The following is a 16,219-nucleotide window of genomic DNA, read 5'->3' as shown; positions in this document are numbered from 1 at the left end:
GCGATCTTCCGAAGGACCTTGGGCAGGAGTGGGATGGGAGGGAATATGTATGGACGCGCGAAGCCTCGCCAAGGAAGAACGAGGGCGTCGGCTCCGCAAGCTCCCGGATCCCTGGCCCTGGACAGATAGGCGGGGACCTTGTGATTGAACTTGGAGGCCATGAGGTCCACGTCCGGTATGCCCCAACGAAGGCAAATGGCCTCGAATACCTCCGGGTGAAGAGACCACTCGCCGGGGTCGACAGTGGTGCGACTGAGGAAGTCCGCCGCCCAATTGTCCACCCCTGGAATAAAAATTGCCGATAGGGCCGGGACGTGGGCTTCCGCCCAACGGAGAATGCTGGAGACCTCCCTCATTGCAGCAGCGCTGCGAGTGCCCCCCTGGTGGTTTATGTACGCCACAGCCGTGGCGTTGTCCGATTGTACACGAACTGGATGACCCTTCAACAGATGAGTCCAGTGTCGTAGAGACAAAAGGGCCGCTCTCAGCTCCAGGACATTGATCGAGAGTTTGGACTCCAATGGAGACCAAATGCCCTGGACGGATCGGGGAGGAAACACGCCTCCCCAGCCCAAGAGACTGGCATCGGTTGTAACCACCAACCAGTTGAGTGGCAGAAAAGACCTGCCCAGAAGAGGGGACTGTAACCACCAGCGGAGAGATGACCTCACCGGAGGCGATAGATGGAAGGGATGATCCAGAGACTGCGGCGATTTGTCCCAGGAGGAGAGGATCGCCCGTTGGAGAGGGCGGGAGTGAAACTGCGCAAACGGGATCGCCTCGAAGCAGGCAACCATCTGCCCCAAGACCCGCATGCAGAAGCGGAAGGACGGTCGACGGTGGAGAAGGAGACCCCGAACCGCCCCACGTAGGATCAGACGTTTTTCCGAGGGAAGACGTACTTCCGCCGCTCCCGTGTCTAAAAGCATTCCCAGGAAGACCAGTTGTCTGGAGGGGGGAAGGGAGGACTTGGGGAAGTTGATGACCCAACCGAACCTCGTCAGAGTCTCTAGAGTGAGATCCACGCTGGCAACCGCTTGAGAAAGGGACGGAGCCTTGATGAGGATATCGTCCAAGTACGGTAGCAGAAAAACACCCCTGGAACGGAGTAAGGCCAAAACCGGGGCCAGGACCTTGGTGAACACCCGGGGGGCTGTTGCCAGCCCAAAGGGAAGGGCGACAAACTGGAAGTGGAGGTCCCCCACGGCGAATCGGAGGAAGCGATGGTGACACCGGGCTACCGGAACATGGAGGTAGGCATCCTGTATATCGATGGAAGACATGAAATCTCCCTGCTCCAGGGAAGCCACCGCGGAACGGAGGGACTCCATCCGAAACCGTCGAAGGAGGAGAAAACGGTTGAGCTTTTTGAGGTCCAAAATGGGCCGCATGGAACCTCCCTTCTTGGGAACTACAAAGAGGTTCGAGTAGAACCCTTGGAACCTTTCCTCTAGAGGAACGGGGGTAATCACCCCCCTGTCCAGTAAGGCTTGAACGGCCGCGGAGAACGCAACCGCGCGTTTCGGGTCCCGTGGCGGGCGGGAGCGAAAGAACCGATCTGGAGGGAAGGATGCAAATTCGATTTTGTATCCGGAGCACACAATTTCGAGGGCCCAGGCGTCGGAGACGTGAGCCAACCAGACGTCCCTGAAAAGGAGGAGCCGGCCCCCCACCCGGGTGGGTGGGGGCGCGCCTTCAGGCAGAGGATTGTTTTGCTGCGGGTGTGCGGGCAGCCTGCGGCTTGCGCCAGGAGGGCTGCGCCCGAAAAAACGGCTTCCTATGCTTGTCCTGGGGAGGAGCCGAAGCGGCAGCTGTGGTGGGAGCCCCAGAGGCCCTGCGGGAGGACCGAAAACGAGACGCACCAGGGCGTCCGCGGGGGGCGCCCCTGGCTTGGGGTTGAGGAAGATGGGTGCTTTTACCACCCGTGGCCTCCGAAATAAGTTCGTCTAGGCGGACCCCGAAAAGGCGGGAACCCGCAAACGGTAGCCCCGCCAAGGAACGTTTGGAGGCAGCGTCCGCTTTCCAAACCTTCAGCCAGAGCTCCCTCCTGACGGAAACTGCCAGGGCGGAGGAGCGTGCAATAAGGGCTCCCGCATCAAGGGAGGCCTCACAAACAAAATTCCCGGCCCGAACAATAAGCTGGGCCAAGGAACGCAGGTCCTGGATAGGGACGTCCGAGTCCAACTCCTGTTCCAGCTGCGCACCCCAAGCAGAGATTGCTTTCCCTGCCCAAGCAGAGGCAAAAACCGGTCTGAGAGCAGAACCGGAGGCAGCAAAAATGCCCTTAGAAAGGGTCTCCATGCGACGGTCCTCCGCTGACTGAAGAGAGGACCCGTCGGGAACAGGGATGGCCGTGTTCTTTGACAGCCGGGCCACAGGGGGGTCCACCTTGGGTGGGGAAGACCATGTGGCCACGACATCTGCTGGAAAAGGATAGCAAATGTCCAGCTTCTTGGGGTTGACAAAACGGGCGTCCGGGCGAGCCCAAGCCTTAGACACCACAGAGGAGAAATCAGAGTGGATTGGAAAGACTTTTGAGACCTGCCTGGGTCTGATAAATGAGACGCTAGCTGCGTCCGAGCTAGGGGGATCATCCTGCACCTTAAAGGTGTCACGAATATCAGAGATGAGTTGACCCATCGCTGAGGCTAGCTTGGACGGCAGGGCCGAGTCCATTTCCAAATCTGAAACCGCCAATTCACCTTCAGAGAGCGAATCCTTTGGAGAGGAGAGGCTCGTCTGGGTGCGCACGCGTGGCGGGGAGAGGGAGGCATCCGAGGAGGAGGCTCGCTCTACTCTAATACGCTTCTGAGAGTGCCTAGCTCGGGAGGGGTCACTACAAGAGAGTGAACCCGCTGCAGCGGCAGAAGCGGTGGACCCGGAGGGCGCGACAGTAAGAGTGGCGTCCTGCGGGGTAGGCGGCCTGTCTATTAGGCGGCCCACGACATGAGTGAGGCTTTCCACGGCCTGGGACAGGGATCTAGCCCAGTCAGGCGGGTCAGAGGCAGCAGGGAGCGACACAGCGGGCGACTGAGGCTGCGGTGGAGCCCGGCATGCAGTACAGTGCGGATCAGACTGCCCCCGGGGAAAGGGTTCCCTACAAGCAGTACAGGCATGGTACCAAGGCTTGGCGGCTGCAGAAGGGTCTGACATGGTGGAACAAAGATGTTGCACTTAAAGTGGGAGACCCCAAGGAAAGAAACGGGGATAACACCCAAGCGACAGTACTGTGGCACGGAGGGGGTTAAAAGTCCTACCAGACCCGGATGATGCAAGCGGCAGCGGTAAGGGGAACAGACTGAGGAGGCTGTGGAGGAGAGGCAGCAGCACCGGCTTCGGATCGCACTGCAGAGAGGATTCCACGCAGCACTGTGCGATGAACCCGGAAGTAGCGGAGCGCATGTAGGAAGCTCCGCCCCCTCTCTGCCGCTCTGAAGCAGAGCCGCGCGCGCGCGGCAAAATGATTTTAACCCCCAAGGATGATGAAGTGCCGGCCTGAAATGGCGCCGTTCACGCCAAGAAAACGGCCCCCTCCGCGCCTGGATGTGGCAGACGGCTTGCTTTTTTCCTGCAGCCGTCCCCTGAAGGCAGCGTCCCTGCCAAGGACTTGCCCAGATAAACTCCCCTGCCCGGTAACGGTCCCGATATATGCCCGGGGGGGGGGGGGGGGGGGGGGAGGGGTGGGCGCACGATGTAGCAGTGGCCATGTAGTAACAGTGGCCATGGGAGCCCAGGAGGCCTGTAGCAGCGGTGGGAGGGAGGAAGGGGAGGCTGGAGCAGCCTGTCTCACCATACGCTGTCTTCGCCCTCAATCCATCCAGCGGGGTCGCCCCTTCAGCTCCTGGCACCGCAGTGGCAGGAAGCCGGGGGAGGGACTTGGCGTGCGGGCGACCCTGAGCTGGCGGGACGCAGGGGAGCGAGGCTGCCCTGGTCCATCTTGTCTTCTGTGGGGGAGGCGGCAGTGCGGAATTACCGGCACTGGCGCAACTCAACCCCGGGAGAAACAGAGGGGTCTAATGCGCCTCTGTTGTCCCTGTAAGTAGAAAAAAACCGAATTAAAAACAACAAATAACGCAAAAATAAAAAATCATAGGAAAACAACCCTGCATAAGCAGGGGGTGTCTTGCCTCCTTGGACACTAAGCAAAAACTGGCAGTCTCTTCTCCAGGCTGAAGGGTATAGCTGATGGAGGAGGGGCTTACAGCTTTCACTTAGTGTCACGCCTCCTAGGGAGCAGAGCTATACCCATGGTTTCCTGTGTCCCCCAAGGAATATGGGCGAGAAATTAGTATATGCATGCTAATACAACAGTAGGGCAAGCATGATAAAATAGAGGCCCAGAGTAAAGTGGGGAGAAACGCCAACGTACGTTTCAATCCGCTTCCTCCTGGGAGCACGAGTTTGACTGTTGTAGAGAAACATACCACAACGCACAGGAGTGCCTCCCAATTCTCTTCTCCCACTACAATAATTCTTAGACACGGCCAACATTAATGAAGATATATTACTGGACATTTACCGTGCTCTCGTCAATGCCACATTCAAGCGACGGGGATCGTTTAAAAAACCTATTCCCTGGTGCTCATTCGCACGAACACAAGAAAGGATAATAAAATCTTTCTCTCTTCCTTGAAAAGCATCTACACTGGCAATTTCCACCTCCTAAAGAATATAAAAAGAAACAATTTTTATCATTAAGTTGTTACGTATGACAGATAAGAATACGTTATGAAAAAGGATAGAAAAACAAACACACTGTACATTGGTAGTATTTTACCTGGTATAGCTTAGTGTGCAAAGAGCCACTGAACTGCATGTACTGAACCAAGTAGGACCTCTGCCCTTCATATGGAGTAATTATACCAATCTGGTCTGGTTTGGCGCCTGCCTTCAAAAGTTTGGTAGTAATTTTCTCAACATTAGCAGCTTCTGTCCTAAAAGAGATAACACAAGTTGCACATAAATTAGCGACCCCCCTGTTTGAATTATAGACCCAAAGGAAAAAGCACCCATGGCCTAACAAGCCTGTCTCTATTTACCTGTTTAGATAAGAAGTCCCTGAACTGGCAATCTCTTCTTGTCCCTGGGTGACGTAAAAAAACATTGGCTTGTCTGGTTGTGGCCACTGGAAGTCAAAGCCTTTCTTCACACGATCCGCTAGATAGATTATTCAGAAAGATTACTACTGTTATCTCCAATTATATAAATTAGACCCTTGTTCAAATCTGCATTGAAGGCTCTAATCTGGAGTCTCCGTCACAGATTCTGTCATTCAGCAGAAAAAAATATTATGACGCAAGAAGTGGTGTTTTAAAGGTGAAATGATGAGCATCATGAAGAACATTTTTCGTCAAGGGGACTTGAATTCCCCTATGCTCGTATGACAGAACAGAGAACTCCTAATGCAGATGTGAATTCAGCCTTAGTGGTTGTATTACCTGCAGTTACTCCGTTTTGAAGGGAACCTTCGTAGAAAATGTTTGATGGAAAAGCACTAAGGGCGGGATGCATCCTGTACTGAACCTGAAGGCGAATTGGTCTGATGCCAAGAACCACAAGTCTCTCAAACAGTGACTGAGACAGTCCAGCCTTTGCAGCTTTTTTACACATCACAACTGGACCAAGCTGACAGTGATCTCCTACAAGTATTAGCTAAGAAAACAAAACAGATCATATATTAAAAAGTATCATTAACCCGTTCAAGACCTGGCCATTTCCCGTTTTAGATTTTTTTAATCCCTCCCCAACTTTATTTTCCCGTATGTCTGCTTGTTAAAACTGCAAAAACCCGGTGGCTATGGTGCCCGCTGCATTCTAGAGCAGGGGCTATTTTTAAACCCCGCACCTCTGTGTACCGCCTGTGGTACTAAAGGTGTTAAACTTGCCATACTCAATGTATGTTTCAATCTATACATTTCATACTCCTAGTAAAGAAAACTGGGGCATTAAAACCTAAAAAAGTATATCCTAAAATAATGCTAAATCACCTGTTTGGCTCCCAGCACAACTGGCACCATACATTCAGGCTCTGTGGCTTGAGTACTTTCATCAATCAAAATCGACCGGAATTGCATTTTAGCAAGCCTAGGATCTCCTGCACCAACACATGTACAGCAAATTACATCCGCGTTCTGCAATTAGGGGAAATAAGAAAAAACATATTAGCGATGAGGACCGTTTGGTGGTAAAAGCAGAATTGCATTATGGATTCCGTTACCAGGGACCATAACGCAATTCTATGACTGAATGCATAACGAAATGCCTTTAGAGGCATTCAGTTATTCATTCCGTCATAACAGAAGTCTATGGGCTGCAAAATGGATCCTTCCCGTTTGTGTTATGCAGGAGATGACCCCTGCATAACGGAAACGGAGCGGATCCATTTTGCAGCCTATAGACTTCTATCATGACTGACTGAATAACGGGATGCCTCTAAAGGCATTCCGTTATGCATTCCGTCATAGAATTGAGTTATGCTCCGTCGTAACAGATCCCATAACGCAATTCTGCTTTTACCACCAAACGAAGCGTGAACGAATTTCATAACATGATATTCGCTCATCTCTACATGTTATGAATAAACAATAAGAAATAAGGAGATTTTTTGTGAAACTCACCTGTAAAATCTTTTTCTCGTCTTTTCCATTGGGGGACACAGACCATGGGTATAGCTTAGGTTATTACTAGGAGGAGACACTATGCAAATAGTAAAAAACAGCTCCTTCTCCACTGGCTATACCCCCAGGCTCCAACAGGAGGATCTCAGTGCGTGCAAAAGCAGTAGGAGAAGATCAGAAACCAAATATTAACAAAAAAAAACAGACCCAAGGAACACCGCCATCGGGCCGCTAACCATAAGGTCCACTAGAAGAGAATTAACCCCTCCTGCAACAGATAAGAATCGGTGGGAGCTGTGTCCCCCAATGGAAAAGACGAGAAAAAGATTTTACAGGTGAGTTTCACAAAAAAAATCTCCTTTTCTCGCCCATTCCATTGGGGGACACAGACCATGGGACGTCCTAGAGCAGTCCATGGGGTGCGAAGACCAGCACCTCCAGAGGGAAAACATCCAACGGTTAAACAGGAACCACAGCCTGCAATACCTTGCACCCTAGGGCAGCATCAGCAGACGCCAAAGAGTGCATCTGGTAGAACCTTGTAAAGGTATGTAAGGACGACCAGGTGGCCGCCTTACAAAGTTGTGACGTAGAGGCTCGATTGCGCCTCGCCCAGGAGGCACCCACCGCCCTGGTGGAGTGCATGGTAACCCCCGCTGGGGGAACCCTACCCCTGGACCGATAGGCCATGGCAATAGTCGACCGAATCCACCGAGCCACAGTAACCTTGGAGGCCGCCAGACCCTTACGAGGCCCCTCGGGAACCACAAAAGGGGAGTCCGAGCGGCGAGATGGGGCAGTCACCGACAGGTACACCCGTAGAGCACGGACAACATCCAGAGAATGGAGAGCGCGCTCCTTGGAGTTCGCCGGAGCGGGGCAAAAGGATGGCAGGACAATGTCCTCATTAAGGTGGAAGGCGGAAAACACCTTGGGCAAAAAAGGAAGGGACAGGGCGCAGTACCACCTTGTCCTTGTGGAAGACCAAAAAGGGCTCTTTAGAGGAAAGGGCGGCCAGCTCCGATACCCTCCTGATAGAGGTGATGGCCACCAAAAAGGCCACCTTCCAGGTGAGAAAACTCAGGGAAATGTCCCTCAGGGGCTCAAAAGGAGCCGCCTGAAGAGAAGACAGAACCAGGTTCAGATCCCAGGGGGCCAGAGGAAAGACATACGGAGGGACCGAATGCGCCACCCCTGCAAGAAGGTCCTCACCGGACCTAGCAGAGCCAGAGAGCGCTGAAAGAAAATGGCCAGAGCGGAGACCTGACCCTTCAGAGAGCTCAGCGACATTCCCATCTCCAGACCAGAGAAAGGAGAAGACCCCGACACGGAGAAATGAAGAGGAAAAAAATCTATCTTCTCACAAAAGGCAAGAAAGGCCTTTCAGGTACAATAGTATATCCAGGAGGAGGCTGGCTTCCTGGCTTTGATCATGGTCTTCACGACAGAGTCCGAGAAGCCCCTCTTCTTCAAAATGGAGGTCTCAACAGCCACGCCGTTAAAGTGGTTGTAAATTCTGGTGGAAGAGAGGTCCTTGAGACAGCAGGTCCTCCGAGAGGAAGAGGCCACGGAACGTCTGCCAGCCGGCTGCGGGTTCCGCCCTGATGATTGATGTAGGCCACAGCTGTGGCATTGTCCGACTTGATCCTTATCGGGAGCCCCGTTAGGAGGGGGGTCCCATGAGACCGAGAGGAAAATTGCTCTGAGCTCCAATATGTTGATCGGAAGGCGGGCTTCCACTTCTGACCACACCCTCTGAACCGTCCGAGCCTGGAGAATGCCGCCCCAACCCAGATAACTGGCATCGGTGGTGACGACTGTCCAGGAGATTGGGAGGAAGGATTTCCCCGAAGTCAGATTCTGAGGGGACAGCCACCACTGAAGGTCCATGCAAACCCGAGGAGGAAGGCGGATCCGAGAGTCCAAACCCCTCGATGTCCTGTCCCAGAAGGACAAGATCGCCTGCTGCAGAGGTCGAGTGTGAAACTGGACAAAGGGGACTGCCTCGAAGGAGGCTACCATAAGCCCCAGAACCTGCATGTACTCCCGGATGGAGAGACACTGGGAATGCAGAAGGCGAGACACCGACTCCCGTATCCGAGAGAACTTGCAATTCGGGAGGAATATCCGGGCTGCAGTCGTGTCCATAACCATCCCAAGGAAGGTCACCCTCAGGGAAGGTAGGAGAGAGGACTTCGGGAAGTTGATCAGCCAGCCGAACTGTTGCAGAGTCTGAACAGTGGATCCTGATGCTGACTTCGGCCTGGGAACGAGAGGGAGCCTTTATCAGAACGTCGTCCAGGTAAGGCAGCAGAGATATGCCCCTGGTACGGAGAAGCAGCATGATTGGCGCCAAGATCTTCGTCACTAGCCCAAAGGGAAGGGGCGACGAACTGATAATGGTGATCGCCAATGGCGAAGCGCAGGAACCTGTGGTGAGATTCTGCGATAGGGACATGCAGATAGGCATCCCGGATGTCCACTGATGCGAGGAACTCCCCTGGAAGAAGAGAAGCAATAACGGAGCGGAGGGATTCCATCAGGAAACCTCCGCACCTGCAGGTACTTGTTTAACAGCTTCAGGTCTAGGATCGGACGTACTGATCCCTTCTTCTTTGGCACCACAAAGAGATTCGAGTAGAAACCTGCCCCCTGGTCCTCCAGAGGAACTGGGACAACTACTCCCCTGACCAGAAGGGAAGACACCGCTTGTAAAAGGGCCGAGGCTCGGGCTAGATCCCCCGAAACACGAGACGGAAAGAAACGTTCCGGAGGTCTGGAAACTAATTCCATCTTGTAACCAGAACTCACAATTTCCAGGTCCCATGCGTCTTGAACATGAGCTCTCCAGACATGCTGAAAGGAGAGCAGATGGCCCCCCACCGTGAGCGGTGGGGGCGCCCCTTCAGGCAAAGGACTGCTTGGGAACTGCAGGGCAGGCAGAACTCCCCTAGAACTGTGCTTGCGGGCGCAAGGAAGGTTGCGGCTTAAAGGAAGGCTTCTTGCGGGAGTCCTGAGAGCAGCTGGAGGAGGTGGCTGTCGCAGACCTGGAGGAGGAGAAGCGCTGAAAGGACTGGTTTCTAGAGCCAGCGGGGTGAGCTCTGAAGGCGCGCTTGGATCTAGATTGGGGCAGGTGTGTACTCTTGCCCCCCGTAGCGTCAGTGATAATCTCATCCAGCTTAGCACCGAAGAGCCTGGAGCCCGTAAAGGGGAGGTTGGTGAGGGAGCGCTTGGATGAAGCGTCGGCGTCCCAGATCTTCAACCAGACCTCCCTGCGCTGTGCGACAGAGAGGCCCGAAATGCGCGCAAAGAGGGTGCTGACGTCCAATGAGGCCTCACAGAGGAATGTTGTCGCCTGGGGCATCTGAAGGATGAAGCTTAGTGTGTCCGCAGAGGCATCCTCCTCCGCGAGGTCCTGATGATGGCGCTGCAACCACACCGAAAGCGCCCTGGCTACCCAGGCTGAGGCGAACGCGGGCCGCAGACCTGTGCCCGCCAGAGTAAAAATGGCTTTGGAAAGAGCTTGTCCAAGCGCCTGTCAACTGAGTCCTGTAGGGAGGACCCGTCCAGGACTGGTATTGCCGTATTCTTAGCAATCTGGCCACCGGCGGGTCGACCTTAGGAGGAGAAGACCACTGCTGCACGTTATCTGCCGGGAAAGGATACAGAGTATCCATGCGCCTTGTAGCAGAAAAACTGTGATTAGGGCGTTCCCAAGGCTTAGAAAGGACCTTGGCGAACTCGCCATGAATTGGGAATGTGACTGCCTCCGGTTTTCTGGAGTGGAAGAGGGGGAATTCCTGGCTACTAGTAGAAGGAGGTTCCCCCTGTATGTCAAAGGTGTCACGCACCGCCGTGACCAAGTCTGCCACCATGGTGGAGAGCTTAGGTGAGGGTTACGGGCTCTGTGTCCTCATCCGAGCCGGATCTTTCCCCTTCAGACCTGCAATCCCTGCGAGAGGGAGAGGCTGAACACGCCTCCAGGCGAGGGGGGGGGGGGGGGGGGGGGGGGGGGAGCAGAGTCATCCGAGGAAGGATGCTGCTGCGTACGCTGCCTCTTAGTGGTCGAGCGTCCTCTGTGGGGGACACCGGGAGGTGGAGTGGTGCTAACCACAGGCCAAGTCTGCCCTAGCTATGGCAGAGGCCCAGGAGGGCTCAGAAGGGGCGGAGGAGGGACTGGGCTGGTTTGGAGGAAGTGGAGGAGCAAGATCCTGTCCAGAGGCTAGGCAAGAGTCACAGGAGCCTGTAAACGACAGTGGCAAGCAGCAGACCTTACAGGATCCCAGTGGGACCAGAGGTGCCGCTTTTGATTTTTGTGGGGCCCCAGGTCGTGGCATGATGGCAGCACTCCCGGAGTCAGGGTCTCCTACAGTTTGCGAACACTATCTGTCCTACCGTGACCAGATAGGAGCTGGAGCAGAGCCAAGAGTGAAGAAGCGCTGAAGGCAAAGCGGAAGCGGCGGAGATGACGCGATAGGCTCCGCCCCTCGGTCGCGTCACAGAAGGCGCGAAAAAATCGTGGGAAATAATCACACGAAAATTTGCACGCGGGAGACCCCAGCTGCGAAAGGATTGCGCCCACAGCCGAGATGCAGGGGACAAGGACACCCTCCACTCTCTCAACCAGCGCCCCCCCCCAGATTCACAGGTAAGCCCTTAAAGAACCGTGTCAGTGTGAGCACAGGGGGGAGGGGGAGTTTGCAGGAGAACCGACGTTACTTATCTGAATCCTGCAGTCTTCACCCTCCGTTCCGGACAAGCATGGGGTCACCTCTTCAGTCGTCTGGCACAAGGAGTGGCAGTGCACTGGATAGAGGGCAGGAGTAGGTGACCCCAGATCTGGTAGGCCACCGGCGCTGCAGGTCGAGCCCGGTTCCACTTGCCTTCTGGGGGGAAAGGGAGGTAGCCGGGGACGGCCATTCGACCCCGGCGCTTGCTCCACTCTGAGACCAGGGACGCACCATGCGACCTCTATTGAAAAAAAAAAAAAAACAGGAGAAGAGAAAAATTACAGGGACAACCCTGCAGTAGCAGGAGTGTCACCTCCTTATCCGACACCAAGCTAAAACTGAGGTCCTCCTGTTGGAGCATGGGGGTATAGCCAGTGGAGGAGGAGCTGTTTTTTACTATTTGCATAGTGTCTCATCCTACTAATAACCTAAGCTATACCCATGGTCTGTGTTCCCCAATGGAATGGGCTAGAAATATTGATTATAATAATTAAGAAACGGTTCCTGGAAGTGTATGCTAGACAGTATCAGGCAGGATGAGTGGAGTTTACAGATTTCCTATTGGTTAATAAACATTAGCTATGTAATAGTTTTCCCCTTTTGGGGTGCACAGTTTATTAGCTGCATATAGGAGTTATATCTTAATGGAAAATAAACAAATATGGATTTTACTCAAGGGTTTAGTCACACTGCAACACAGAAATTATGTGCCAGCATGTGAATGTACCCAATGAACCCTCAGCAACCGATGCAACTGTGCTCCTCAGCTGCATTATGACCATCATCACCCTCATTAATAATCTGGGCAGACAGCGCAGTAGTGGATTTTTCTCATGCAGATCTCGCTGCTGAACATTCATTGCAAACTAGAAAGCCACTTTCACATAGAACAAGAAAAAAGGTGAACTTTGCTGCAAATTCTGTATGTTTTACATGCAGATTGTCATGGAAATTTGCTGTAGAACTCACTATATGGCCTGTATTACTCTGGCTGAGTAAAAAGTGTAGTAACGCTCGTTAGCGATGATCTGCCTGTGTTGAAGTGCAGCCGATTATCCAATGAGCGGGTATGGGGCGTTTTTTTTAAACAGGCTACAAAACCATTGTTGGCCGGCAGCAGATTGTGCCGTCTTATCATGCTCTGCTGCCAGCAATTAATGATTCTGCAGTGTAATACACTTTGGATTTTCTGCACTCAAATTCAGACACAAAATAAACAAAAATTTCCACTATGTATGAACAAAGCCTAAAAGGTCAGTTATTTTTCATTTTGATACAACTGTTAATTTATCAGTACCATAAGTAATTCTCGTTCTGCTGTTCTTTTAAGAGCTCTGTATCGTTTCTCATCAGCCGATGACAGTTCTCCTGTCTCATCTTTCAATTGCTGCAATTTCTGAAGTTCTGGCATACTAAAAATAAAGATTAGATTGGTATTAATAAAAATAGAACTGCAATCTGTACATGTCCAGAATTGTACTAGTGATGGACTATGTATGTATGATTGGCAGGGGTCGGTCACCCCGCCTATCAGCTGTTGCAGAGTAGCACTGGCACACCATAGCATCATCCACTAGTGGACGCAGCAGTGTAGCTCAGGTGCAGAGTGTAGAAACCCCACCAGAGCCTGAGGATAGACCACCACTTGTAAAATTCAGGACAACCCCTTTAAAACAAACGCAACATTGGCCAAACATGTACAATTAAATATAATTTATACATGCAGTATAGAGCTCCAAAGCATTAAGCTGGAAAGAGAAAAAAAAAAAAGGGGGAAGCATTAATACAAGTTATGGGAATGATAAACTGAGGAAATACCTGGACCAGACGGCATTAAAGGGAGTCTGTCATCTCTTTTTAGCCTATAGAGCTGCGGACATGCAAGGTTAGATCGCCGCTAGCATGTCCGCAATATACCTGTCCCATAGCTCTGTGTGGTTTTATGGAGTGTAAAAAATGATTTTATATATATGTAAATCAGCCAGGTAAGGAGCCCAAGGGGATGCACTAACCGTTCTGGAGTCCAGCACCGCCTGCGTCCTCCGAATCTCCTCCTTGCTCAGGAAGTCAGATCGCTGTAATCTCGCGATGCGCATTTCCTTCCCTGAGGCTGATGCCAGCACAGGGAAGGAACACTGATTTACATGTATATAAAATCATTTTTTACAGTCCATAAAAGCACACAGCCCTATAGGACAGGTATATTGCAGACATGCTAGCGGCGATCTAGCCGTGCATGTCCGCATCTCTTTAGGGTAAAAAGATGAGAGAATCCCTTTAAAGGAGTTGTCTCATGACAGACAATAGAGGCATATCGCTAGGATACGCCTCAATTGTCTTACAAGTGCGGGTCCCACTGCTCGGACCCGCACCTATATCGAGAACGGAGCCCCGAAAGTGAAGGAGGGCGCACTGCGCAGCCGCGCTTCATTCACTTTCTATGGGGCTGGTGAAAATAGCTGAGCACTGGCTGGGCTATTTCTGTCGAGCCCATAGAAGTGAATGGGAGCGGTGGCCAGTCATGCGCGGTGCACTCCCATTAACTTCTATGGGGAGCTGGCTTGGTGGTGGCCGAACCGCAGTCCTCCAGCCTTGCGGGGCTCAGCTCTCGATATAGGTACAGGTCCCAGCACCTATAAGACAATGGGAGCATACCCTAGCGATATGCACCCATTGTCTATGATGAGACAACCCCTTTAAAAGGAGTTATCCCATGATTAATATAAAAAATAAAAATCTGACATCTTAAAGTACATGCTATGATTTGAAGGGGAGTGTCTTCTTCTGCAGCACAAGGGGTGTGACCATACTGCTGCAGCTCTCCGCATCACAGCTCAGGAGGCAGTGGAAAGAGGAAACGGAGCATGTGCGGCCATCGCAGTGAGTTGGACAAAGAAATAAAGAACAAAGCAGGTGGCGTTATACAGATAAATTTTATTTGATAGCTCAGTGGCTATGCTAAATTTTTGATTACATGAAATTACAAAAGTATTCAGATCCAAGTGCTGGTTTGAAAACTAGAACACTTTTCATGGGACAACCCCTTTAAAAGCAATTTTAAATACCGGTATGTATGGCATACTAATACACATACTACTGTGCAGAGACACTACACAGCTGTGGGCATTGTATGCTGCGATTTGGTCCTTATGACACTCTAGAAGCAATTCTTCTTGATCTTGTGGAGAATACCTCAGTAAACAGCTTGGTCAGTGTTTACAATGATACTTCATGGTTTTCAACAGTAATACTCAAATACAAACATAATACACCACACACACGTGCTTCTTTTTTTTGCATTTGAGAAAAACATCATACCTTTCCATGTTGCGGATCTGATTGTGCAGTGCCAAGAAAGAAACTGGAGAATCAATGGCTTCACGGCTCTTTGCACAGAGACGAACAACTTTGAGTCCCGTTTGGTGTATTTTCTCAGTGAGTTGATCTACAGCAATATTGCTTGGAGCACACACCAAGACCGGGCTATGCATGCATACAAAAGACATTTATTAGCTTTATATTCAAAAACAGACTAGACATTACTGACAACCTTTTCTAAGTTACTGATTATTTCAGATATTAAAAAATGAATCCGTAAAACATTTTAATAACTCAATGCATTTAAGGACCTCTGACACAGGCTGAAGCCCAGACAACTATTGGAAACAAACCAAATGTTCCCGATAATGGTCTGATCTTTGAAAAGAGGTGAGAGCGGCATTTACATCGAGCAATCAACTGTGTGGGGACAAACCATCACTACTGCAATCACTTTTCCCCATGAAGGTTTATTGTTTTCCAGCACCACGACCCTGTTTACTTAGCAATATGTGCTGATTATTTCAGAAGAGATGCCTCACAAAGTAAATGTTTGCTTCTTGTATCGGGGGTGATCAGCAGGATCTTTACATGGGGCAATTATCGCTTGCTTCTGATAATTGCCACAATCCTCTGCCTATGTAAAAGGGCCTTTAGAATTTAAACTATAGTGACTGGGAGGCACTATCCTTTTTTTTAAATTGTAGACTTTAGACAATATTTAATATAATCACTTTGTGTGTTTGCCTTGGATAGTACAGCTAGATCAACTGCTGGTGCAATATAAATCAAGTCTATACCTTAAGGGCCCTTGCAGACGAGTGTTTCTCCCACAGCGAGTCTGCATCGCAGCACCCAGCCTGACCTCCCAGCGCTGCAGGAGGGGGGGGGGGGACATAGCATCATAAATCAAAATAGTGCTATGTAACCCTTACAGTTCTGGAATGTATTGGATAACACTGGCATAATGCTGCCAGTGTTATCCAATACATTCCAGAACTGTAAGGGTTACATTGCATAATAAATCAATATAATGCTACGTGACCCCCGGCAGCGCTGGGAGGCCAGGCCGGGAGCGGACTCGCTGCGGAAGGAACGCTCGTCTGCAAGGGGCCTAAAAGCGTTGTCCTATCCTCAGGTTAGGTCATCAATATCAGATCGGTGGGGTCCGACACCCAGCACCCACACTGATCAGCTGTACGAGGAGACGGCACGTGCACATGATGTCTCCCTTCTCTCCTGTCTGCTGCTGTATGTCTATGGGACAGTTAGAGGCTCTTCTCTGTCTGCAACTGCTGCACCCTCTGCACTTTGACAAGGTCAGACTGTGATGTTTTCACTGCCCGGCGCTGTCAAAGTGGAGAGGGGGCAGCAGTTTCATACAGCATAGAGCTTCAAAGTGTAATGGCAACACCCCCATTGCTCCTAGAGGCTAATTTGAATATATTAAAATATGTTTTTCCTTCGCAACGTGGTCACATATGAACATGGGACCAAGACAGATGCCTTCAGCTGCCAAGCACACATGTAACAGGCTGGCCAGTTTCACAGGTA

At 51.4% G+C, this 16,219-nt stretch overlaps 1 protein-coding gene across 2 annotated transcripts in view; it reads right to left on the bottom strand.

Annotated features, from left to right (window-relative positions):
- The window catches only part of UPF1 (UPF1 RNA helicase and ATPase), a 119,377-nt gene that overhangs the window by 51,960 nt on the left and 51,198 nt on the right, over positions 1-16,219 (bottom strand). For both annotated transcript variants that reach the window (XM_040417665.1, XM_040417666.1), the window contains exons 12-18: positions 14,666-14,830; positions 12,645-12,759; positions 5,988-6,131; positions 5,439-5,652; positions 5,040-5,157; positions 4,778-4,934; positions 4,520-4,662 (exon numbers count right to left, since the gene is read on the bottom strand). In XM_040417665.1, the coding sequence (XP_040273599.1) occupies positions 4,520-4,662; positions 4,778-4,934; positions 5,040-5,157; positions 5,439-5,652; positions 5,988-6,131; positions 12,645-12,759; positions 14,666-14,830 (1,056 nt within the window). The remainder of the gene's footprint in view (positions 1-4,519; positions 4,663-4,777; positions 4,935-5,039; positions 5,158-5,438; positions 5,653-5,987; positions 6,132-12,644; positions 12,760-14,665; positions 14,831-16,219) is intronic.

Source organism: Bufo bufo, chromosome 2 (genome assembly GCF_905171765.1).
Source record: "Bufo bufo chromosome 2, aBufBuf1.1, whole genome shotgun sequence".
Taxonomy (NCBI): domain Eukaryota; kingdom Metazoa; phylum Chordata; class Amphibia; order Anura; family Bufonidae; genus Bufo; species Bufo bufo.
This window is presented reverse-complemented; position numbering and strand designations above follow the sequence as displayed.